The sequence below is a fragment of the Brassica napus genome, chromosome A5 (genome assembly GCF_020379485.1).
Source record: "Brassica napus cultivar Da-Ae chromosome A5, Da-Ae, whole genome shotgun sequence".
Taxonomy (NCBI): domain Eukaryota; kingdom Viridiplantae; phylum Streptophyta; class Magnoliopsida; order Brassicales; family Brassicaceae; genus Brassica; species Brassica napus.
Genome location: NC_063438.1, coordinates 18,444,206 through 18,468,556, shown reverse-complemented (window position 1 = coordinate 18,468,556; position 24,351 = coordinate 18,444,206). Strand labels below are relative to the sequence as shown.

Here is a 24,351-nt window from a genome sequence, read left to right as displayed (position 1 = left end):
ATCCCTATTACTTATCCACGTGAACTTCGGCCCCGTGTATGAAATATCAATCAGATCGCAACTCCTAATATCTTGGAATTCACGAATAGCTAGATTCTCTCTTGCAGAGTCAAGAAATCTAGAATGCTCCATAGCGGACTTTGTAACATTGAAATCTACTTGCAAAATCCAGGGATTAGTTCCTCCTGCCACAGATCGCAAAACTATATCCATTTCTCTCCATAATTCTCTGCGCTCCATTGGACAATTCGAACCGTATATAAAAGAGGCAAGGAACACATCTGCAGTGTCTTTGAACCTCACCCAAACCGTTATCATCTAAGCACTGACCATGACTGGCACGATCTCAACATCATCCGACCAACAAACCCAAATCCTACCTAGTCTGTGATAGCTATAGTTGTGTAAATATTTCCATCCCGGAAAGGTATCGGAGAAGACCTTCTGAAAACTCTCTTCCTGAACTCTTGTTTCCACCAAACATTCTAACCGTAACTTTGCTTCCTTCACCCAAAAATGGACAGCATTTTGTTTGTGAGGTTGATTGAAACCACGCATGTTACAAGCGAATATTGACGTCATTTGTTCCTATGAGAGGAAACCTTCTTACTATGGCTATTCACCACTGCATTAACCAATCCTCGTGAGTTCCCAAACACTGCACACCCTCTCCCTTTCCCTCATTGTCCTGCGCCCTGCCCCATCTTCTTCCGACCCTCTCTGCCCTCCCCGTTGGTAGTCTCATCTTCTACATCTACCTCAGTTTGTGGTTTAGACTTTTCCTCTTCCGTTATCTCTTCATCCTCTTTAATTTCACCTTCCTCTCTGATATCTTATAGAAGCTGAAAACTATTTGGTGAGGTAACCTCTACAAGCGCCAACTTCTCTCTAGGAGGAGACGTTTGATGATGATCTTGGTCCCCCAAAGTAACCCATTTCTCTGATTCAATACCCAAGCTGAGATTATTCAGAAACAGCCTCAGATCCTTCTATGTGTTACTCACATATCCTTCCAAAGTAGCCTTTACTGAAATTCTCCAGTTCGTTGAGCAACTCCATAAAAACCATTTTACCCGAAATGGAGTCCACTTCCATTGCGCCCTCAATGATTGTATCCTGCTGCTTCTCTACATGCGGCTTCTTGATAATCACCACCACCCGTTCAACATGGCAGTCCTTCTCATTATGACCACATTTGGAGCAAACTTTGTAGCACGAGGGAAGCATGGAAAGTTAACACCAACAGTGACATCTTTTCCATCTTTTTCTTTAAAACAGATATTCTGTGGCAGAGGCTTTTCTAGGTCAACCTCAACCAGAACTCTTGCTACTTCTAACCTGACACAACGCTCCGTAGTTGGGTGCAACTTCACAAACTTCTCTACTGCTCGAGATAAGAAAGTCAGACCCTTCTTTGAATAGAAGTAACCTAGAACATTTTCCAAATCAACCCATAACGGCATGGCTGATAGATCTGGTGGGGCTTTAGCTGACTCCGGCGTCCACTCATTTAGCACTAGAGGAACTTCTGAAGTGTGCCAGAACTTCCTCTTAACTATTCTACTTTGCACATGTGCATCCTCCACTCTAAACAAGACAGTTCTCTTTCCAATGAATTGGACATCAATTTTCAACCCCTTCCCCGGCCGGGGAAGACCAAATCCTATTCAAAGTTAAATGAATGGAACCTATATGAGAAGCATCATTCATAAAATAGCCCACAACAAAATATTTCCACCGAGGATCAACATCCTCCATCAACTCCTCAGGAATGGAGACATCATCAACCCCATCTTTAACCACAAAATCAGGCTTAACTGCTTCGTATATGACTTCATCAGGAGAAAATGTATTCAGTAAATCACAAAGGAACATTTTTTGGAACCTTTCATAAAATTCTACAGAAATAAAATCTAAAACCACAACAAAAATTCTACAGACTTTTTTCTACAGGAAATTTTTTAGAGCTACAGCCATTACCAATCAGACCCACTGTATAGACAAAATATTAGTTGATGTATTTTTAAAAATAGTTTTACTAACTAAAAACAATAAATTTTGTACCTACAGTAATATGTCTAACTACTAACTACACTTGACAAAGGCTCCGAATGGTAACAGCGGGTTCAGCGGGGCGGGAAAAGCGGATTGGTTAGTGCGGTGCGGTTTAAGTGTGGTTTGTGTTAGAAAAACGCATACTACGGGACAAGTGCGGTTCGTCTAAAAGAAGCGGTTTAAAACCAAATGTGAATGGTGACATGTGTAATGAATAGTATAACTGCGGGATACATAATATATTTATATTTTATAGACTAAAAAATCATCAAATATTATTTAATATATATATATACATATATATTAGTTTAAAAATATTATATATATGACATTTAATATGTTACTACTCACTAATTATCTTGAAAATAAAAAAAATGTAGAAATAATATATTTATGATAGTGATTTAATGTGCTTTTAATATATGTGAAAACAATAATATTTTTATATTTTACAAACTAAAAAATCAGGGGGTGATACTAATATAATTTTTAAAAATTATTTTATATATCTCAAATATGAAAGTTAATACTATTACTAAAATTTATAGCCAATTATTTTATTTTTAAAAATTATAAATGCGCTAGTTTTCTTTAGTCAAAATTAAATTAAGATATCTGATTTTGTTTTTCTTATCATCAACATAAATAGATTCATGAAAACTCTGCAAACCCAGCTTTAAGATAACAATGATCTTAAATTAAGAATCTGAATTTTTTATTTAATTTATAAAAATCTTTTAACTATCTGAAAAACTTTACAAAATCATATTCAATTATGATATATTATTAATGCTATATTTATTATTATTAATTATCATTTAAATTTATGCTACTTAATTTTGTTAATTAGATCATTTACATTTCAATTTATGTATATTATATGGATAAAACATTAGTGATTATATATGGGTTTAATGTATTTTTGATAACTAACATTTATTTTAAATAATTCTGGTTGAGACAGTAACTAAACCACACCTATCTCCTTCTTTTCAAGTTCAACTGCGGTTCAGACCAAAAGTTGTCCCGCTACATTTTTTCTTTCTTTTTAATTTATAATATTTTATTTATAAAAGCACTAGCAATAAAATCACGTGAATGGTGACACTCTGCTTCACCCGCCAAGCGTTACTTTTCTCCCGCACTTCTCATTCACAGCCAAAAAAAACACTAGTAACCACACCAAATTGCGTGTTTTCATACCAAGGTGCGGTCCACGCTTAAGTTTGTCCCACACTCCATTTTTTATTTTCTTATTTATTTAATTTTAACAAAATTGGAAGTAGAGAAGATTATGTTGAATGGTGACACATTCTTCATCCCGCAATGCGTTCTTCTCAAACCACTACTCAAGGCCATAATAACGTTGGGCACAAGGCGCGTATTCAGTCAATTTAAAAGATTCAAAAAAAGATATTTGATATTTGACTTGCCTTACACAAGTAATAACTTTTTTGACTTGTTAAAAACAGATATTTGTTATCTTGAGTACTTTACTTGCAAATTACTTATCCCGTTTTATTACTTATTACTTACGAATCCCTTATATATCAATTGAAAATCATTTAAGAAGTTGTAACCTTAAGTTTGTACTAATTAAAAAGAGATCATAATATCAATTTAGCTTACGTGGCAGCTCAAAAATTAATTGAAAATATTTTTGGCCAAAATCCAATTAATAGAAAACATTATATTATCCCAAAATATAAGAAGCGTGTATTCTTTCCTTAAGTAAGAACTACGAAATTACCTAACATGAATAACATATATATGATAATTAATAATTATGAATAATAAAGATTTGATAACATTTTTGCGTCTTTCCTCATTTTTAATTGTATATAATTAAAATAAATTAAACAATCACATTAACCATATAATAAAAATTAGTTTTATTCTTATATGTTATATTTTTAATTTTTAAAAAAAAAATTAAATTACAAAAATGGTAAAAATCCCTTTATAAATTTTGTGATCAACAGCTTAATTTTTTGTTATAACAAGATAAAAATGATCATACAATCGTATTAATATAAATTTTTATTTAATACATATTCATATAAAATAATATATATATAATGTCGTTTAAATTAAACAATGTTCCATTTAAATATACATAAATATATAAATTTTGAAATTTGCATTGAAAGAGTATTAAGACCTTAATATTTTAATTTTGAAATTTGCATCAAAAAATACCACATCGAAAATTTTAAGGTTAATGCTTTAAAATTTTTTGTTACATCGAAAATACAAATGTTAATAAAACAATATAAATAGAAAGTCTCAATAATAAATATTTTTATTAAAATATACTATATTTTTATGTCAAGATCTTTGAAATATAATTATATACCATATAAAATAAATAAAATGATTATTTGAATTTATTTACCATAAATATATTTAGAAAAACAAGAGGTATTGTTTTGATTTATGTGATTACTATAATATCCTATATATTAAGTGAGAAACAATTGATTACTCTAGCAAGTGTAAGATTTTATTAATTAATACTAGGATAAGACCTGCGCCTTGCGCAAGGTAAATTTATATGAAAATTATTTAAGAAAAATCGTATGGAAAAAAAATTATATTATTGATCGAATTAATATATTTGGCTCTTAAACAAAATTTTAAAACTTTTTTTGTTAATTACATAATTTGTTTATTAATAAACTGATCTCATTTTTAAAAATATTTTGGGTCAAGAACTTATTTATCGTATAAAAACCTAACATTTAGGCCAAAAAATCTCATGCCTACTATTTGGTTACAATGAAACTATGTCAGCTCGGTTTTATATCATGATTTAGAAATTTAAAAGTTAATTATGGTTATGACAAGTTTACGTTCACGTGTCAATCCTATCTATCTTCAATAGTTTTCTCAGTTTTGTGTTATTTTGGTTATTGCTCTATATAAATATTGATTTTTGAGTTTATTCTCATTTCTTTCTTTTATTTTGGCATGGGATTTAGAAAATGTTTAAGATTCAAAATTATTAAAGAGATACATACGTAGGTGAAGATCTGCACCTTGTGCAGAATAAATATTTATTTTATATTTTTCTGAATATTATAAAATAATAAAATAATAATTATATATTAAATAACTAAGAAATCAATTACTATTATGTAATAAATTGGCTTGCACATATAAATCAAATGACCGCTCTTGTTTATTCACAATTATTTTAGAATAAATAAATCAAAACAATCAATCTTAGCTATCGTATATGATATATAATTAAATTTAAACGATATGAAGTACATATATTAACATAAACACATATTAAAATAAAATTATGTATTTATATGATTTTATTATCATTGCATTTTATTATAGAAAATAATTTAAACAATCATCACAAAAGCTTATGTGAGACTTTTAACAATTTTAGTAATTTATACTCGTTTTGAAAAATTCAAAATACAACATATACAAAAAAATCTAAATTTTTAATATATGATTAATGTAATTGTGAAATTTATTTTAATAGTAAAGAATTAAACAAAAATGATAGAAAGCATAAAGATTATTAGCAAATCTTCATTATTTAAAATCATTAATTATTATATATATCATAATCACATTAGGTATTTCCGTATGTTTTAATTAAGAAAATAATATATAATAAATAGCCACCTTTCTTTAGTTAATACCATATGATATCAAATAGTTGGTATTAAATGTTTTTAGTGAGATATAAAAATCGAATTGGACCAACATTTTTTCAATTTCAATGTGAGGCTGACACGTAGGACTAATTAACTACATAATTGATTGACACATAAGAAAGAGTTTTTTTTTTTAATTATTACCAAATTGAGGTTACATCTTTTGATACAACTAAGATTTATTTAGAAGTTATTAAAATCACCTAGCAAGAACATCGATTGCACAACAAATTTGTTTTCCTAACCCTAATCTCCTTACTATTCGTCACAACACCGACACAGAATATTTGGAAGTATCGATTGACAATCTGAAATGGTAATATTTTTTAAAAATTTAAATTTAGGCTTACGAATTATTCAGCGCATTTACTTGTAAATAAATATTAGTTTTAAAAGTTATTTTTATTGTACTTCAATTTTAATAAGATACTCCCTCTGTTTCATAATACTTGATGTTTTGTAATAGTGCACAAAGATTAAGAAAATTACATTTTTCTAGAAACATATTTTAAACATATAATTTTAAAACCACTTAACCAATTATAAAAAAGATGGTAAAATCTAATTGGTTGAACAATTTCCAATAAAGTTAAAGTTAACCTTAAAATTTCAAAACTTCCTTAAAATCTCAAAACTTCCTTAAAATCTCAAAACTTCATGTAAATTGAAACAAAACAAACCTTCTAAAACATCATCTATATTGAAACGGAGGGAGTATATGATAATTCTGATGATCGTTTGTTGTAACTCTCTATAAAATATTTTTGTCATTGTGTAGATTTATACGGTTAAAATTAGTTAAAGTAAATCTTAAAAAGTTGTAAGACCGTTAAAAACGAATACAAAAATACATAACCGCTAGTTGTTTTGCACGTACGTGTGGGTTTAATCGTTTTACAAATATTTATTAGTTAATATTTTAATAATTCAAAAAACATCAAACATCAAATTATATATATATATATATGCGACAAAAAAATTAAATCAAACATCAAATTATATATATGTGACAAAAAATTCATTAAAATAGAATGTTTATTATTGTGTTAAAATTTCAAAAGAAAACATTTACAATTTAAAAACATTTTAGAAAATATCTTTTTACAAAATGATTTTAGTTGATTAATATTCAATTATAAATTGTTTATATGTTTTTTATAACTTTATTATTGATAAAAAAATTAAGATAACAACAAAATATATAATAATTATCTTATTTATAAAATTATAATATTATTAATAAAAAATCTTTTTAATTATTTATATATAGAGTTTATTAAGGGTAACATTGACTTTAACCACTTAATTATTATAAATTATTTTATATCTTATTTTTATATTTTATAACTGAAAATATGTTTTAAGATAACAAAACAATATATAAGAATAATCTTATTTTAAAAATAATATTATTAATAAAATTTTGTTGTTGATTATATAATTAATTATAGATCAAAATTCATTAAGAGTATCATCCACTTTCGCCACTCGATTTCAAAAATTACTTTGCAAATAATGGTATAGATAGATAGACCTATTCGAAAAAAAACATTGAATGAAAATAATGATATGGTGCAAAAATAATTAAGGTTTGGTTATAATTTCCTAAAATTAAATTAACAAGCTTCCGATGAAATAGGCTAAACAAATTTGTTGTTGTCAATAATAACTATACTAACTAGATCTCGACTTGCGCAACCGCGCAGATTTTTATTTTCATTTATTTTTATATAAATATTTTGTTTTCAATTCTAAATTGATATATATTATAATATATATGTGTCTATCAATTTTTTTTTTAAATAATAAGTTTACTTTATTTTTTTCATTCAATAGATTGTTATAAACTTTCACATGTATTTGTATCTTATTATATATATATATATATATATATTCGGATTATTATTTCATTATTAAAATCGTAAATATATATAAAGATTAGTAAAATATTGTTTTATTGTCATATTCAAAGATATTGTAATATTTCACAAATTTATAAAGTCTTAAAAAAATTAAACTTTTCACTTCATATATTTATATTATCGAGTAAATAATTAAAAATTTAGTTTTTGTTTAATTTTTAAAATAAACTATATAGTTTAAAATTTGTTTTCATTGGTTTAAGGTAGTAATGATTAATCATTGTTAGATAATATGATTTTTGTTATTTAAAAAAAAACCTTTATACTTTTAAAAGTTAACATCGACAAATATTTAAATATTTAGCATATAAAGGTATAGTATTACAACATTAAATTATATCTATTTAATTTATACTATCTAAAAATCCAATGGATCATCTATTGTTTAAATCCAATTATTAATAGCTCAATAAAAATTTCTGGTAGGTCCAAAATTCAAATGATAAGATTAGATATTAAATGTAACATGATTCTTTAAGAATAGATCAATTAAGTCTATTTTTTTAACAAATTACACTTGAATCAAAGTCGTGACTTCTGTTTTAATATATAAGATTTAAACTAAACTCGATTCATAAAATATAATCGAGAATACAAATCAACATAAGACATAGAAAAAATTCGAGCACTACATGCTAATTTTTCTGCATCTGTATTTAGCTAATACATATTTCAATAATTCACAAGGGTAAATTTAACAATGATTCCTAGGTTCGATTTCACTTATGAGCCAAATTATCATTACTCGGCTCAGGTGGGTTACATGGTGGATCGTGACAAATGATCGGTTCGTTCTCTCGCATTAGTCGGAAAGTATTCCAAACTCGGATCAGACAGTGTGGTAGTCAAAACACTATGTAGCACTAAATGTGTTCCTCCCGAGAACAACCGGATCAGCCGGGTTTATCAAAAAAAGTTTTTAACAATGATAGGTAATTATTAAGGAGTTCATAAATTAAAAAGATACTCGAAAGTGGAAGGCACAATTAATAATCCCAGACAAATTAAGTGGACATATAATATGACTAAGAAACATCTCGTCACTTAATTGCCGTAGTTTTAATTTGATCAAATCATGCTTTATAGATTAAAACATATTATCATAATTATGTTTTTAACTGTCTTTACAAATTTTCAAAATCGGTGGTAGAGATTGTGACATTGCTAAACTTTTTGTACATCTTTTGTTCCGCTATATATATTAATCCACCGAAAACATGGCATAAATCGATTAATTGTCAGATAGTTACCCTTTTCTCTTAATACACAAACAGTTTACAAATGGTACCTTCTGACGTCCAAAAGACATTAATTTATTTGAAAAAAAAGTAATTTATTTGAAAAACCAAAGTATTACGTTATGCAAAATTGTACTCATATTAAATTGGTGATTTATGTAGGTATTGAATAATCCAAAAAATATCAAATACTTTCTTTTTTATTTACATAAATGTATGACTATTAGTTTCAAAAAAAAGTATCTTTAAATCTGAAATACATAATCAAAGTATTTTTAAAATTAAATGGTACAGGGGAGAAACCAAAGTTCTGGTTAATAGCAATTGTAAAATTGTTGATACGCAAATCAAAATGACGGATGAAATAAGCAGTTATCTAATCTATTAATTTAAGATTCTAATTTTTATCTACTATTTAAAAGTCTTAGTAGGACCATTTGATTAATTACTTAATATGACATACTGATTATTATTAATCTAACAAATCGGTTGATAAAATATAGATTTAAATTTTATTTTTAATTATAACAAAATCTGTTGAGAAAATATCTACCCAAATCTTATTAAAAGTTTTAAGTATTTTTTTAAATCATGCAATAATTAATTTCGTAATTAGTAATATAATATGATTACACATCAATATTAATTTAATTTTTTATTATAAAACAAAAAAGAATTCTTTTCTATTTTTATAAAAAGTTATAATATATTATATAAAATAGGATTAATATAGAATTAAATAAAACAAAACTATATAAAATTGGTAAATTAACCTATTTTATTTTAAAATTACTTCCATTTAAATAAATAAAAGAAACTCTCATTGCTTTCATTTAAATAAATAAAATAAACTATCATTCTTAGTTAAAAAGGGTTAAATTCATAAATTATGTATATTTTATAAAAAAAATATTAGCATATGTTAAACTTTTATATCTACAGCTATATATTATTTAATTAATTTGAAATTCACAACAAGATATATTTTATTTTTTGACAGCAAACATTTACAGATTCATGTTGACTCTGTATACCAAATTAGTAACTCTGCATCCATGTGAACGACGAAAGACGGTTGTTTCTTAGCACTGCGTGCTAAGCTATCCGCCTGTAGGTTCTCTGTCCCGGGTACATGAACGATGTTTGAGTTGAGGAAACTTCTTTTAAAAAGCTTTATGTCTTCCAGGTAACTTCCAAATACTGGTCATTCTTCTGGTTCTGAAATCATCTTCACCAATTGAGAACAATCTGTTGCAAACGTAACCTGAAACTGTCTTAAATTCTTCATACTTTCCAGTGCCCAAATTAATGCCTCCACCTCAGAGTGTAGAGGTGAAAGACATGCCCTTACATTCCTTGCCCCTAGTAAACCATCAAAACCCGGTAAAGTGTTATACCAGCATTGCCCTGAAAATAAATCATTGTCTTTCCATGAACCATCTATGAAGCACCATCGTCCTGAAGTCGGTACCTTGGGTCGGTTCTGTGCCTCATGCTCCCTCGTTTGAACCTTTACTACATGTTCCTCAGCCCAAAGCGTTGATTCCAATTCCGCTATTACTAAACACTTTGTTATTCCGAGCTTTCCATATATACCACAATATCCATGCAAATTGGTGGTCATCTAGTCTTGGATTGACTCTCCAAAATAGGTGATCCATGTTGGCGAAGAAAGAACTAAAAGGAAAAATATTGGGGTTCGATGGTATCTTAGATAAAGCTCATACTTGACGTGCTGGAGGACATTCAAAAAACACATGGTTTATTAATTCCTCTGGATCTCAATATCGAGCACAACGTGTATCCCCTTGTATTTCCCTTGTTTGTAGATTTTTCATTACCGCTATACATCCTGAAAGGATTTGCCATAAGAAATGTTGTATCTTCGGGGGACACCACACTTTCCAGCAGAAAGCTTTTGGTATATCCACTGTGGGACCAATAAATTCTGGTGATTTTTCCCTATCAGGATAGACCTGCTCCACTTGATAACCTGATTGAACCGAGTATGTCCCATTGTTAGTGAAATGCCATCCATTCATATCTTCCATCGGATTTCTACTCAAATGTATACTTTCTATAATTTATGCATCATGAGGATCCACCAAAGCCCTGACTGCCTGTAAATTCCATGTTCGGGATTCGAGTTAATGAGAGAATCCACCGTAAGGTCCGGATAACTGTTTTGAAGGTTTTTGTTTGCTGGTCTCGGACGAGTGGCTGGGATCCAAGGATCATTCCATACTGAGATAGATGAACCTGTTCCCACCCTTTTAATTAGTCATTTACAAACCAAAGATCTAGCAGAAGTAATACTCCTCCAGCCATATGACGGGGAGTATGAACGGATCGGTTCCAGGGGTGAAGCATTCCTATAATACCGTCCTTTAAAGACTCTTGAAAAAAGAATATTTGGCTTCTCAATCAGCCTCCACAATTGCTTTCCAAGCGCCGTGTTAAAATCAATAAGATCCTTAAAGCCTAGTCCACCATTACCTTTAGAAGCACATAATTTATCCCATGATTTTTTAATGCATACTTTTTGTGCTTCCTCCTGGACTCCACCAAAATTGAGATATTGCACTTGTTAGCTTTTTAAATGTAGCCTTCGGTAACCGATAAATAGACATCACATGATTTGGCAATGCCGTAACCACCAATTTTATAATCACCTCTTTTCCTCCTTTAGTAAAGAATCAAAAAATCCATCCATTATCTAAAATGATTATATACAAAATATAATAGACATAGCTAACTTTTAGATCATGTGTTATTTACAAAATAGAATATCAGAAAAAAAATAATTCAAAAGATATTTTAATGATATATCTATGTTTTTCATTACAAGTATGGCTTATTGCTTGTTTTTTTATCATTCGACAATGGTGTGTAAAACAAAATAAAAAGTATAAAACAAATAATTATATATTAATAATGCTGAATAGAAAAAAATAAACAATAAAATTATAAAGTTACACAATATATAACACTCAAATGTAAATAATATATTTAAAATGTTTACAATAATGTTAATGTATACATTTATAAAATAAAATATATCATCAAATTCTAGATGATTTTAAATCTGAGATACATAATCAGAAAACAATAAAACAAATTATTTCATTTTCTTTAGCTAGATTCACGACTAGCGATTGAATAAGTGAATATTTGCTTAACTTTTTTGCAAAAAAGGTCAAATCAGAATCTATATAGAGAGAGGGTGAGGGTGAATTATAGTAGTAGCTTACATTGCGTGTATGTATATTCGAATAAAGCCAACTATGGACAATCTTTTTTAATCTGTGTTCATATTGTATAATAAAATCGTTTGTCTGTGAAGGTTTTGACGTCACACTTCTCCTTACGTCGTGGATTCCAACATCGATGCATCTGTTTATTAGTTTTTCAAGAAAAATCTGCGAAGGACACGAGCGATTTAAAACCGATCGATAAACGAGTGAATAATTATTCCCAAATTTAAAACTGACAAGAACTAAAAAATAAATAAACATGGTATGTGAATGTGACACTATTCGAGAGGCACGTGCGATGCCAATCGCGTTTAATCAAGAAACTAACAATAAAAGTGTACAAACATTAGTATGGGACAAAATAGATGCGGGGGGATTCATTGCCCTTCACAAAATTTCTCATGCCATTCGTAGTTATGATTTCATCGCAAGACTAACTTCTCACGAAACAGCATCAACTACTTAAGTTCGCATAAAAACGAAGAAAAGAATCTAGAGTTAAATCTGGTTGTAATGCCTATAAATAAATAAACTAGTTTGTTTCCACAGAAATATAGAGTCCAAATGTTACAAACCTTATCACACCATAGTTAATAGTAATCTTGCTTACAAAAACTAAAGAGGAAAATAAAAGAATCACTTTTGATTCTTGAGTTTGACGCGAATTTGTACTCGTGATAACTGTATGTGGATATCAAGCTGTGAAAAGTGAAAACAACAGTAACTTTTCATTTACCATCACAATTTAATTGTTCAGGAGAATAGTAGATCAAAACGGTAAAATGATTAGAATCATGGGATCCCTAGACTCATTTAACGAAAGTATTTAGCATAATTTTGTAAGCCGTTGAATGGCAATTTTGATTAGTATATTTATTTTTAGCATTAAAATGGTAAATTCGCCCATAAATACTATATGTTTCTTTTCTATTTAAATACACACTCATAGTGTATTACAATATATAATGTTTTAGGTTTTTACATATATAAAAAAAATAATTAATTTGTTTTTTCTAACCTGAGAGTCTGAGACATCATTTTATACTTTTCTTTAAAAATCTAAGTAATATTAATGTTATATAATATAATTGTATTGAAACTAACTAATATTGCATTATAAATTGAAAACATCATCCAAATTTATAAATCAAATTCTCTATAATATCAGTACTTAATATGCTTCACATAATATACTATTATCTAGTTATTAGTTAACATCTATTAAACTAACAAAATATATTGTATAACCCAAATGGTCAAAATAGTAAAATTAATATAATTTTGTATATAAATATGAAAAATCCAAATAAAACGAATCACTGACTATCTTGTGTAAAGAAACACAGAGAGCACTAGTTAGTTTATAAAAACATCAAACGATCAGCCTGAATATAGCTCCATCTTCGATTTGATAAAGACATATGCGTTTGAGTTTAAATAAAAGAAGAACGACAAAGAAGCAGAATAAGGTACGGTTTCAAATCATAAAATTTGGCATATCTATATGCAGAAAATAAAGGAAAAGAAGAAACAGATTTGATAGTTGTTATTGTTTATTGATCACACACAATTCTTTTAAATCCTCATATCATTTTCACACTACAAAAAGATAGCCGAATATCACATCATCTTGAGAGAAAATCGGAATGATTATAATGATGAGGAGTTTGTCAAGTAAGCTTTGTTTTTGAAGATATATTAAATAATTTGACCACTAATTAACTGTGAAGAAAGTGTTAATTGTTGACTAAAACAGGCAGATGATAAAATTTTGAGTGGTGTTGCTGCTGCTTTTCCTTTTTCTAATCTGTAAATTACTCAGATGAACAGAATCCAATCTTGAATAGTCGTATTAATATCGCCAGCCACTGCCATAATGTAAACTAATGGTAAAGAAAAAGATAATAATAAATTTTAATACCTCACTGATTTTTTTGCTTTTTTAAGCTTGAATATTTGTTTCTGAAAATCAGAAAGTGAGAGAGGATAGTGGAAAGAAGAAAACAGAAAACGGACACGTGATACAGAGACAGAAGCTTGAAGGTTATATTGTGACATAAGATCCAAACCAGACCAGACAGTCCCACTCTGTCAACTTGGCAATTCACTGATAGTACAACACACTCCCTCTACGCGGTCTATGAAGTTATTATTAAGAACACAACAAAATAGTGAATGGCAAATATGAATAATAATCAAATTGCAAGAAGTCAATATATTTTTTAAATTTGGTTTTGGTCAAGATGGTGGAATAATTGAACAGATAAGGTTCCTTTTGAATAACTGAGTTAGAAAAACTGCAAGAAGCATATTTGGCAGTTTACTAATCGATCACTACAAAAGCCCAGATATCTTCTTTTTTTTTTTGTTCAAAAGCCCAGATATCTATACAGAAATTTTAAGTTGGAATAAAATCATAACGCATGAGTAGGAAGGAAGCAAAAAAAAAAAATGAATTATTCATCAGGCTCAATATAGTCGAGAGCAGAAAAAAAAAGAGAATATTACAAATGAAGAAAGTATATGTGATGATCTAAAATGAGCCTAGGAAGAGTGCATGTGGTCTCTCACTATTCATATGTACACAAACCCAACTTTTGTTCCCACGTTAGAAACGAAGATGGTAACTGTTTCTTTGTTTCATCAGGGAGAGAGGCTTCGTAATATATTTTCTGAAGATAGTGAAGTAACTTCCCTTACGACAACGTGTGATTATATCTGCATTTGTTTGTGTATCCTGCAGATACAGGAACAACCTTGTATGGGGAACTTTCTTATATGATGTACATACGAAAGGTGTTTAGAAAGTGTTACCCTAACAACTTGAGAGATTAATTCCAGGGTTGTGACAAAGATACTGTTGAAGTTGATGCTTCTATTCCTCTTCTGTGATTGATTGCAGAGTTCAAAGTCTTGTATTGTTCATCCACCGACTTGTACAGAGCTTGGCTGTATGCTTCTTTCGCCTGCCATATACCACGCAAATATAACCATGAATGATGAGATGCACAATGGACTTGGAGAAACTGGATTAATACATTTGATGATTTTAAAGTAAATAAACAAAACCTCATTCGGGTTGCTGCAGTCTGCCGTTACATCTGAGAAGCTGATTTCAGGAGCAATTGATAGTCCGGTACCATGGTACCCAACTAATCTTTTCTCTCCAATTTCTTTCTCAACCTGTAGATTCACAATGAGTTAGGTGATGAGAGGGAAGTAAAGCAGAGAAGGAGAAAAAGAGTAGCAATACTTTACTTTGGGTGGAGGCGGCATTATGTCATAGCAAAGCAAAGAAATTGGATAGATATGTCCAGGAGCACCAGAATGTTCAACCAGTCTTCTCATGTTGTCCACCGAAGAAGCATCAAAGGGTGCCTGAACATTTGTTTTTAATACATCAGTGTCTCTATGATATCCACCAGACGCAGATAAGATCTCTGCATTCCATTAGGTTAACTTACAGGAAACCATTCCCCAGTAGAAGGATCCGGGCGGTCCCTTCCACCGCTTGGTGCAATCCATATTAGTTGGGAGCCAGACCTACAGTGCAGAATAACATCAACCTTATTCCTTTTATTTTCTGAGTCTTTACAAAAGTAACAAAAAGATTTCTATTATACTTCCTCAAACCTTAGCAATGTAGCCATCTCCTTTAAGCTTCGTGTGTTTGCTTTTCGTTTCATATCAACAAGCTCAGGATCATCGTTCATGTGCTTTTTCGAGTAGACACATATGAGATTCCTGAAAGCAGAAGGAATCCCGGAAGTCTTACAAGGTTGCGCCCATCAGGTAGCATACCATTGTCAAAAGAAAGGTTGTGATAGGGTACCTTCCCATACTAAACGGCTTACAAAGAGGATCAGTGATGACTCGATCACCAGCCACACATTTCTGCAGCCACACACAAAAAAGGGATAAGTAGAGAGATAGTAACGTATAGCTGACTCAGAACAAGGCTCGAAGCTTACAATGTTCTCGCCTATGTATGGACAATGCGCTTCAAGTAACAAGGAAATGACAGCTGGATCAGCTTCACTTTGATGATTTGATATTAACACGACATTATGTCCCTGATATCAACCAGTTAAACGTTATAGTCCTAAACGAAAAGAAGTCAACTGTTGATGGAAGCAAAATAGTGCACAAGAGAGAGAGAGGGAAGAGGACCTGCCGAAGCTTATCTTCCAGCTCGGAGAAAATAGAAACATTTCCAACGTAAGAGTTTCTGCACAACAAATACATTTAAAAAGGTCGTTGGTAGAAGAAGATTCCAGCGAATAAATAAGAGTGCAGATTCGAGCGTACTTGAAATCAATAAGGGGACTGATGTACATATGGACAAACTGGTAGTAATCAAATGGTTCTCTCACAGCTTTATGATACGGATTAAAAGTATAAGGATCCTGAAAATTTAAGAGCAAAGGAAAATCAAGTAAACATAGAATTTTCTCCAAGATTGAAGGAAGAGAAGTAAGTACCTCGACACCAAGAAGCATGCGATCGAAAGCAACAGACATGTTTGATATAACAGTCTTATCTGCCCCTGGAGCTCCGCTACTCAAAACCTATTGACATGAAAAGTTAGCGAAAACAGAGAGAGAGTAATGAGTGATAAAAAAAGCAAATTCATTTACTGCATTTTTGTAGTTCCAATACAATTCTTCCATCCCTGCTGCAACATTGGGAGGCAACCTTCCAGCTTCTTTTTCCTTCTTTATACCACAAATAAGATCTGCAAATTGAAAATGCATTGGGAGCCATTATATATCAAGAATCAAGCACAATGCAAGAAACACGATTTCGATTGACTAACCTTGTTCAGTGCGCGCATCCAAGAAGGTACGGGAATGGTTGAGCTCCTCACTACTCTCAGTGCTAGCCGCGACGACAGATTCCTTATCCTGAACGAGCTCAGACATCGCTCTCACACTCAGCGAATGTGAACGAAGAGGCAGCTTCTTGGCGGTTAATCTGAAGGAAACGAAGCCGCGACGAGCGGGAGGGTGAAACGGAACCCTCGGCGAGGAAGTTAAAGTTACGGTTGCGGCGGAGGAGTAAAGTGTGAGAGGAGTCATTAAAACGTGATTGGACGAAGCAGAGAGAGAGAGAGAGAGAGAGAGAGAGAGAGGGCGTGTGTGTGTGAAGGAGATCGCTTCCTCGCTTTTTTATTTATCCCACGACCACTCCTCTTCCTTCCCCCTTTTCTTTTCCACGTTTTTATATTTTTACTTCTCTTTTTTTTTTTCACCAAATTAAGAACTCGCTTACATTATCTGTTTTTTTAGTGTGTGTATGTGAAAATATGAAGCATTTATTTTTCTAAAGACTCCACATCTTTAAACTATATTTTTTATAAGAATAGTTTTAATCAAAATTATTCAATTTAAATATTTTTGAAGTTTATGAATAAATATTACTATTTAATAGAAAATGCATCTAAAATATATCTTCTTTAAACACTTTTTAAACATTTTTAAATGGAGGGAACACTTGACAATTCTAAATACTATAATGTGGATATATATAGAGTCAAGAAGACAAACCAATTATCAACAAAAAAAAAAGTCAAGAAGACCAATTTTTTTTTTTTTTGACATATAGAAGACCAAATTAAAACTTGTGTCTTGCCATTTCTTAGTTTGAATAAGTCATATTTGTGTGCACACAACAATATCTATGTATAAATCCTATGACGTCAAGAACAAAAAAATCACCTAAAGATTCTAAACTAATAAATCGAGGAAATTGTCAAGAGCAAATTCAAACTTTGTAGTTTCTATTCTCTGTTCTTCTGTGCTACAGCAAGTAATTTATTTGACGAAGTCGTGTTTGTGTGTAGTAAACGTATCAACTGTACAGTTTTTTCTTCTACACCACGTTCGCTACTGATGTTTTTACACACGAGTAGATAAGCTTCAACTATTAGATTACTACCTTTTGGAGTTGCTCTGAACGGCACAGAGATCACACCAACATGAACCATGTGACTGTTGACACGTATCGGATTATGAGTAGTTAGAATTTAGGCCGAGCGAAACCAAGCGTCTCATTAGTGCATAAAAAGTTCGATTCTTTGACAGAAATATAAAATATCTCAATACTACAGTAATGATTCCTCAAGTCACGTCTAAAAAAGTCCATAACATGGAAGCAACCGTAAGATAGGAGACGGGAACCTATCCGAGGAAGTTGATGATCACCAAGTGCAGGACCAAGTTGCAGAGGACGAAATCAGCAAATGCTCGTTCCGGTGCCAAATCCTGTAAATATTCAAAGCAAGAGGATTGTAAAGTGCAATGTAGGAAACTAATGATGACAATATTGATTGTGCTTTTTGGCTATGGAGAAAAAAGAGATCATTTATGTTGGGACCAATGGATTATTCGCCAAAACCAGCTAAAACCTAGAATATTCAGAATGCCTAACCAGTTTCTGCCTATCATCCCATAGCTAACAACTGTTCCCAAAGGTTACTTACATTTGACTTGCACTACACTAACGAGAACACCTTTCTCATTACAATTACAGTGTCACTAAGGTTTGAGTGGGGAAGGAAGTATAAATTAATCAAACTAAACATGGGGAAAGAGGAGGGAGATGAGAAACAGTGGGGGTTAGATTGTCAAAGAGAAATGAAATAGTCATATAAATGGCATAATTAACTACCTTGAATTCCTTGTTTTCTTTGTTCACTTGAATCCGGAGGCAAACTATAAACAAAAAAGTGAACAAGATGGGTACATTCACAAGGTATAAGTATCTTTCTCTTGTATCAAATGCTAAACTTACCAGCAAGAACTGCTGTCCCGATACAAGAGAGAACTCCAGATAGGAATGAGTTAAATGGAAATGATCCCACCAAAGCCATATACGCCACCTGTCCATGTATAAAAAACAAAGTGAGTCTCTACAGATTAATACTCACTTGCTCAGTGCTTTATCTTTTGGGCATCATCAATAGAGAAGTCAAATCACTTATTTGTTGCTATCATCTTGAATCTTTTGAAATACACAGAACAAGTTTACCATATCATTCAAGTTAAAAAGCGAAACAAGAGACTGATGCGAAATAAGCTACATTGCAATTCAAAGTTATAGGTTTCATAAGCACATTTCTTTTTAGATATATAAATCAATACACCTATCCTACAGCATCTGATCACGGGTTCGAATCTACGAAACACAAATTAATTGACATTTAAGACCTGAAAAATTACAACAGATCGACTCGAGAATCGTAGATCTAAAAGCCATCGATATGCGTACCTGAATCAAAGCAGTGAAGACGGAGAAAACGACATACAAGTCGATGATCTGCCAAAAAGAAAACAAGTTCCATAAGGACGAAGAAGGATGCGCAAAAAGGGAAGGGAAATTCAACAATGGCGATTGGCGAACCTTGAGATTAGTCGGAGTAGCGGAATAAGCGGAGTGAAGAGATCGGAACAGATCCTGAGCATCCTTACTTGTCGATTTCACCATTCTTCTCAATGATCAAATACAGATCTCCTTTTCTTCTTCTTCTTCCGTCCTACTACTGCTTTCGTCTTCGTCTTCACGAGACTTGACACTCTTAACGAACCTCTCGCTAACGGCGTCGTTTTACAAACGGGCCGATTTAAATATTTTGGGCCTTATTAGTCAACACCCATCTGAACGAGTAGTCAATAGATCCTTTAAACCAAATAAAAAAATAAATATTTTTTTCTAGCTTCAATTCCACCGCCTAGTTCTTCTTGCTTCTACAGTCTTCTCGGGCGATTTTCAGATACAACTTTCTGTCCAAATAAGTTCAGTTGTTACTTTCTGTCTGAACAATGACTTCGTTTCACTTTTCCGGCTATTTCACCTCTCCCATCTGCTTTATTTCGTCTTCGTTCTCTCTCTCACTCTCTCTATAAACTACCTTTGTTCATTGAGTTTCATTAACTCTATGCAATAATTGATTATTTTGGACAATGGGAGGCTTGAAATTTACCATCCTTTGCAGTAAGAACATTTCCAATGTATTATTCCATATTTTACTCCAAAATGGTGCTATTCCAAAATGGTGCAACTCCAAAATGAAGTAAGGTTTTACTCCAATGTATTATTCTATTTTCTACTCCAAAAGTAATATATTTTATTAATAATTGTTAATAATATCTTATACTTATAAAAATTTACTAATTAACCCCAACTATTTTATGTTTACAAAAATTCTTTAAAATATAATTTATTTAAATTAAACATTTATTAATAAAAGTACAAGAAATCATCATAAAATAAAAGACAATATATAAGTTGGTTTAATAATGACATTAGAATATTTTTCTCACAAATTGTTTGATATTCCTAAATCGAACAATTTTTTTTGAAATCGGACATTTTCATCTTCTAAAATTTCGGTATCTAGAGGTGGAGCTTCTCTTTCAAGTTCAGTTGGTGCGTCGAATTCACACTCATCCTCAATTATCATGTTATGTAAAATTATACATGTAGTCATGATGTCATGTAGCACATTTTTTTTCCAAAACCGAACATGTCCTTTCACAGTAACGAAACACAAATTTAGATCCTTTTATGTTATCTTTATTTTATGTTATTATTATTTTTAATTATAGTATATATTTTATGTAAAATTATTAAATAATGGAATATCTTGGTAATTTATGTTATTATATCATTTAAAAATATTATTTAAGTAAGAAATAAAAACATTAAAGATTTAAAGGACCATTTCACAAATAAAAAAAGTTCAACACCAAAATGGAGTAATGGGTAAGATTACTCTATAAATGGAGTAACCCTAGCCATTACTCCATTTTGGAGTTGAAAATGGAGTGGGGTTGGAGAAGATTTTACTCCAAAATGATGTTTGAAGTAGAAACTATAGTAGGATTGGAGATGCCCTAAATAAATTTACAAAACTAGCTAGAGTCTTTGAATCCCTCAAATCACAAAGATGAGAAATTGATCAAATTTCCCTTTAGAAAGCTATTAAGGATGTACTAATGAGACGTTTCGTCTGGAAGATGCATCCAGATGGTCCATCTGAGTGACTTATCCAGATGCTTTATCTGGGTGTTGTTCATTTCTTCATTTCATCCATGCATCCAGATAAATCATCTGAATGTAACTATGTTCGTTTGTTTTTTATTTTTTAACTTGCATCTGCATCCAGGTGGACTTGGTAATAAAATATTTTTTTTTTTACGTTTTGGCGGAAAATATCATTTTTATGGTTTTGGTGCAAAAATATTTATGCGGTTTTAAGGAAAAATGTGTTATTGACGAAAAAGTGCATTTTTGTGGTTTTGGCGGGAAAATGCGTTTTTGCGAGTTTGGCAGAAAATACGTTTTTTGCGGTTTCGGCGAGAAAAGTGCGTTTTGCGGTTTTGGCGGAAAATGTGTTTTTGATGAAAAAGTGTGTTTTGCGGATTCGACGAGAAAATGTGTTTTTGCAGTTCTGGCGGGGAAATGAGATTTGTGGTTTTGGCGGGAAAATGCGTTTTTTGCGGTTTTGGCAGAAACATGCGTTTTTGCGGTTTTAGCGGGAAAGTTTGTTTTTGTTTTTGGCGGAAAATGCATTTTTTGGTTTTGAAGGATAAATGTATATGCAAAAAATAGTATTTTGGTTCAAAATTAATATTTTGATTTTAAAAGGTTATTTTTGTCATTTATCTTTTTGGACTGAATTAAAAGTATATGCATCCAGATGTACCATCAAGACTCACTTTCATTTGGGTAAGAATTTGAAATGAGTTTTTAAAAATTCAACTGGGTGATCCATCTCTAAATGTAGCATTATAATTATAATATACAAAATGAATATCGATTTGCATCTTCACACAGATGGATCACCTGGGTGAGCAAACAAACAACACCTTCATTATACTGTGAAATGAAGCTCTCTTTTTTTGTGCTTGTTGTGTTTACATGTTATTTAAAACTTGTCTTGTGTTAAGTACAGTTATGCTGAAGCTCCGATTGATATTGGTACTAAGGGAGAAGACATTATAACATTTCATGTCCTTAGTTAAGATGGTATTTCTTGTCTTGTTTAGGTTGTACTTCTTGGAGGAATGGTTTCGTTGGCTCAGATACCTGCAAAGCAGCAATCTCTAACGGAATCGAGGTTTTAAGTTTCACCAGGTAAAAGAAAGAGAGTATCAAGTATCAACACTAGTGTGTTGCAGAGAGTTTCATTGAGGTCTCTCCCTACCTCTGATCTCCTCTTGGCTCCACCGGTTAACGTTGATGCTTTGGCATTTGCTGTGATTAACGCCGTTAAAGATGACTGACATCTTTGGCATTTTCACTATTGAACAGATCAAAGAAGCAGTTACTAAAATGAGAGCCTTTAGATACTAAGTAGCTTTTTCTGTTCCTCTCTCCCTTTGTTAAAAATGTAATGTGTCATTTTGATGAACTAAGTGACGACAGGGTAAATGAATTACGAGATAATTCGTAAGTATATATATATATATATTGTGTTTTGGATCTGCATTGTCATAATATGTCTCCTTTTCTGACATGTTGAAAAGGCCAACTCTTTTTAATTTTTCCATGGGCTTTTCCGGTGAAATCACTGGTGGTCGTCATGACCGGATTTTGTTGGAAAGCTCGTACCATAATCTAGTAATAGATTCTATCCACGTGGTTGGGCATGGTTTTTTATATTTAAGAGGGGAAATTTCTTAAAAATACACGGATTAATATTTTCATTTGCTAATAAAATATACGAACTATTTTGGATCCTCGTTTAACACACAAACTAATTTTCTTTACTTATTAAATACATAAACTTTTGAAATTCGCAAATTTTATACATCGCTTTAAACAACGTCAATTCTGTTTTACGAAAGTGATGAAAATGTTAGTGTTTAACTAAACACGTGATTAAAATGTGAAAGGAAAATTCCATAAAAAATACATGAACTAATTTTTATTTGCTCATAAAATACACTAACTATTTTGGATCCCCGCTTCGTTTCATACACAAACTGATTTTTGTATCCCATTAAATACACAAAATTTTGAAACTTGCATATTTTACACATTGTTTTAGATGACGTCAACTATGTTTAACAGAAGTGAAAACGATGTTACCTTTCACTTAAAATCCTTACAAATCCTCTCATATAGATTATATTGTTAGATTTGTTCTCCGTTATGCTTCCATAGTGTAAATTAATTTTGATTAACTCACTATCATTGCAATCAAAGCGAATAGTAAGAATTAGAAACACATAATACTAAACTAATTCCAAAATCAGAAAATCGTTTGGAAATTACCTCATTTTCGTCATTTTTCACGACATAGAAATCGACTACACTTCAAAACGATATAAAGGAAAATCAAAGAGAAGAAAAGAAAAGGAAAAAAGAACATTTGCAGAATAAGAGACGTTAGTACAGATTAGGGTTCCTAACTCGCATTGAAACTAACTTGAACTAGCTTAAGACCCGCGCAATTGCGCGGGATGAATGTTATATACTCCCTCCGTTCCTTAAAGATGCATATTATAGAAAAAAAAATTGTTTCTAAAAGATTCATTTTTTTACATTTTCAATACATGTTTTATTAACTAATTGCAAATTTCAAAAATCTTAATTGTACTAATTAATTTTTTATTGGCTTAAAATTATGGAAAGAAGATAAACACAAAAAAAATCATGCATATTTAATGTGTTTTATTAAAATGTGTGAAAAAACTAGAATATAGATCTTTTAGGAACAGAGGGAGTATAAAAGTATTTTTTTAATATTATTATTTATTTGTATTCATTTATGTATTATGTATATAATTAAATTAGAATAAGCACATAAATGAAAACAATATTACGACAATGTTTTGGTAAATTAATCAAAACAATCATTTTATTTATTTTATATGGTATATAAATAAATTTTAATGACATGGATATAGATATATAGTATATTTTAATATAAATATTTATTATTGAGAATTTATACTCATATGAGAAACACAAATTTCTAATGTGTGATTTTTTGAATGCAAATTTTAAAATTAAAATATTAAGGTTTACTTTTTCAATACAAATTTATAAATTATCAGATTTAAGCATTTTCTATGTTATATACTTTAATTTTAAACTATATTTAATATATAATATGAATGTCTAGTGAATGAGACTTCATATTCATACAATTTATGATAATTTGTATCTTGTTATTACCAATAATTTAAACCAT

The 24,351-nt window shown here is 30.7% G+C and overlaps 2 protein-coding genes across 3 annotated transcripts; both read right to left on the bottom strand.

Annotated features, from left to right (window-relative positions):
- Positions 1 to 14,584: 14,584 nt before the first annotated feature.
- LOC106367117 (glycerol-3-phosphate acyltransferase, chloroplastic-like) lies at positions 14,585 to 17,298 on the bottom strand. Of its 2 annotated transcripts, XM_013806826.3 has the most exons (13): positions 16,966 to 17,297; positions 16,787 to 16,884; positions 16,631 to 16,717; positions 16,458 to 16,555; positions 16,320 to 16,377; positions 16,121 to 16,222; positions 15,982 to 16,043; positions 15,783 to 15,893; positions 15,614 to 15,692; positions 15,408 to 15,527; positions 15,219 to 15,332; positions 14,964 to 15,115; positions 14,585 to 14,886 (listed from the first exon to the last, which is right to left on the bottom strand). In XM_013806826.3, exons 1-12 carry the CDS (start codon positions 17,225 to 17,227, stop codon positions 14,981 to 14,983), a joined length of 1,326 nt encoding a protein of 441 aa, XP_013662280.2. In that variant the 5' UTR covers positions 17,228 to 17,297; the 3' UTR covers positions 14,585 to 14,886; positions 14,964 to 14,980. The 2 variants fall into 2 exon arrangements, with proteins under 2 accessions (XP_013662280.2, XP_048635165.1); XM_048779208.1 differs by lacking the exon at positions 14,585 to 14,886 and having other exon boundaries at positions 14,963 to 15,115; positions 16,966 to 17,298.
- Positions 17,299 to 18,173: 875 nt separating this feature from the next.
- LOC106364576 (dolichyl-diphosphooligosaccharide--protein glycosyltransferase subunit DAD1) lies at positions 18,174 to 19,721 on the bottom strand. The gene is made up of 5 exons (XM_013804118.3): positions 19,551 to 19,721; positions 19,419 to 19,466; positions 18,942 to 19,029; positions 18,819 to 18,862; positions 18,174 to 18,412 (listed from the first exon to the last, which is right to left on the bottom strand). The coding sequence occupies exons 1-5, from the start codon at positions 19,632 to 19,634 to the stop codon at positions 18,329 to 18,331; spliced, it is 348 nt and encodes a 115-aa protein (XP_013659572.1). The 5' UTR covers positions 19,635 to 19,721; the 3' UTR covers positions 18,174 to 18,328.
- Positions 19,722 to 24,351: the final 4,630 nt, after the last annotated feature.

Bases quoted from the DNA above. Each gene is read 5' to 3' on its own strand.
- LOC106367117 (XM_048779208.1), bottom strand. From the start codon at position 17,227: ATGACTCCTCTCACACTTTACTCCTCCGCCGCAACCGTAACTTTAACT. The intron at 15,333-15,407 runs GTAAAGTATTGC...GTGAATCTACAG, and splicing joins TAATGCCGCCTCCACCCAAA to GTTGAGAAAGAAATTGGAGA. The intron at 15,116-15,218 runs GTTTTGTTTATT...GGTATATGGCAG, and splicing joins ACTGCAGCAACCCGAATGAG to GCGAAAGAAGCATACAGCCA.
- LOC106364576 (XM_013804118.3), bottom strand. From the start codon at position 19,634: ATGGTGAAATCGACAAGTAAGGATGCTCAGGATCTGTTCCGATCTCTT. The intron at 19,030-19,418 runs GTACGCATATCG...ATACATGGACAG, and splicing joins TCTTCACTGCTTTGATTCAG to GTGGCGTATATGGCTTTGGT. The intron at 18,413-18,818 runs GTAGTTAATTAT...GAATATTTACAG, and splicing joins AAGAAAACAAGGAATTCAAG to GATTTGGCACCGGAACGAGC.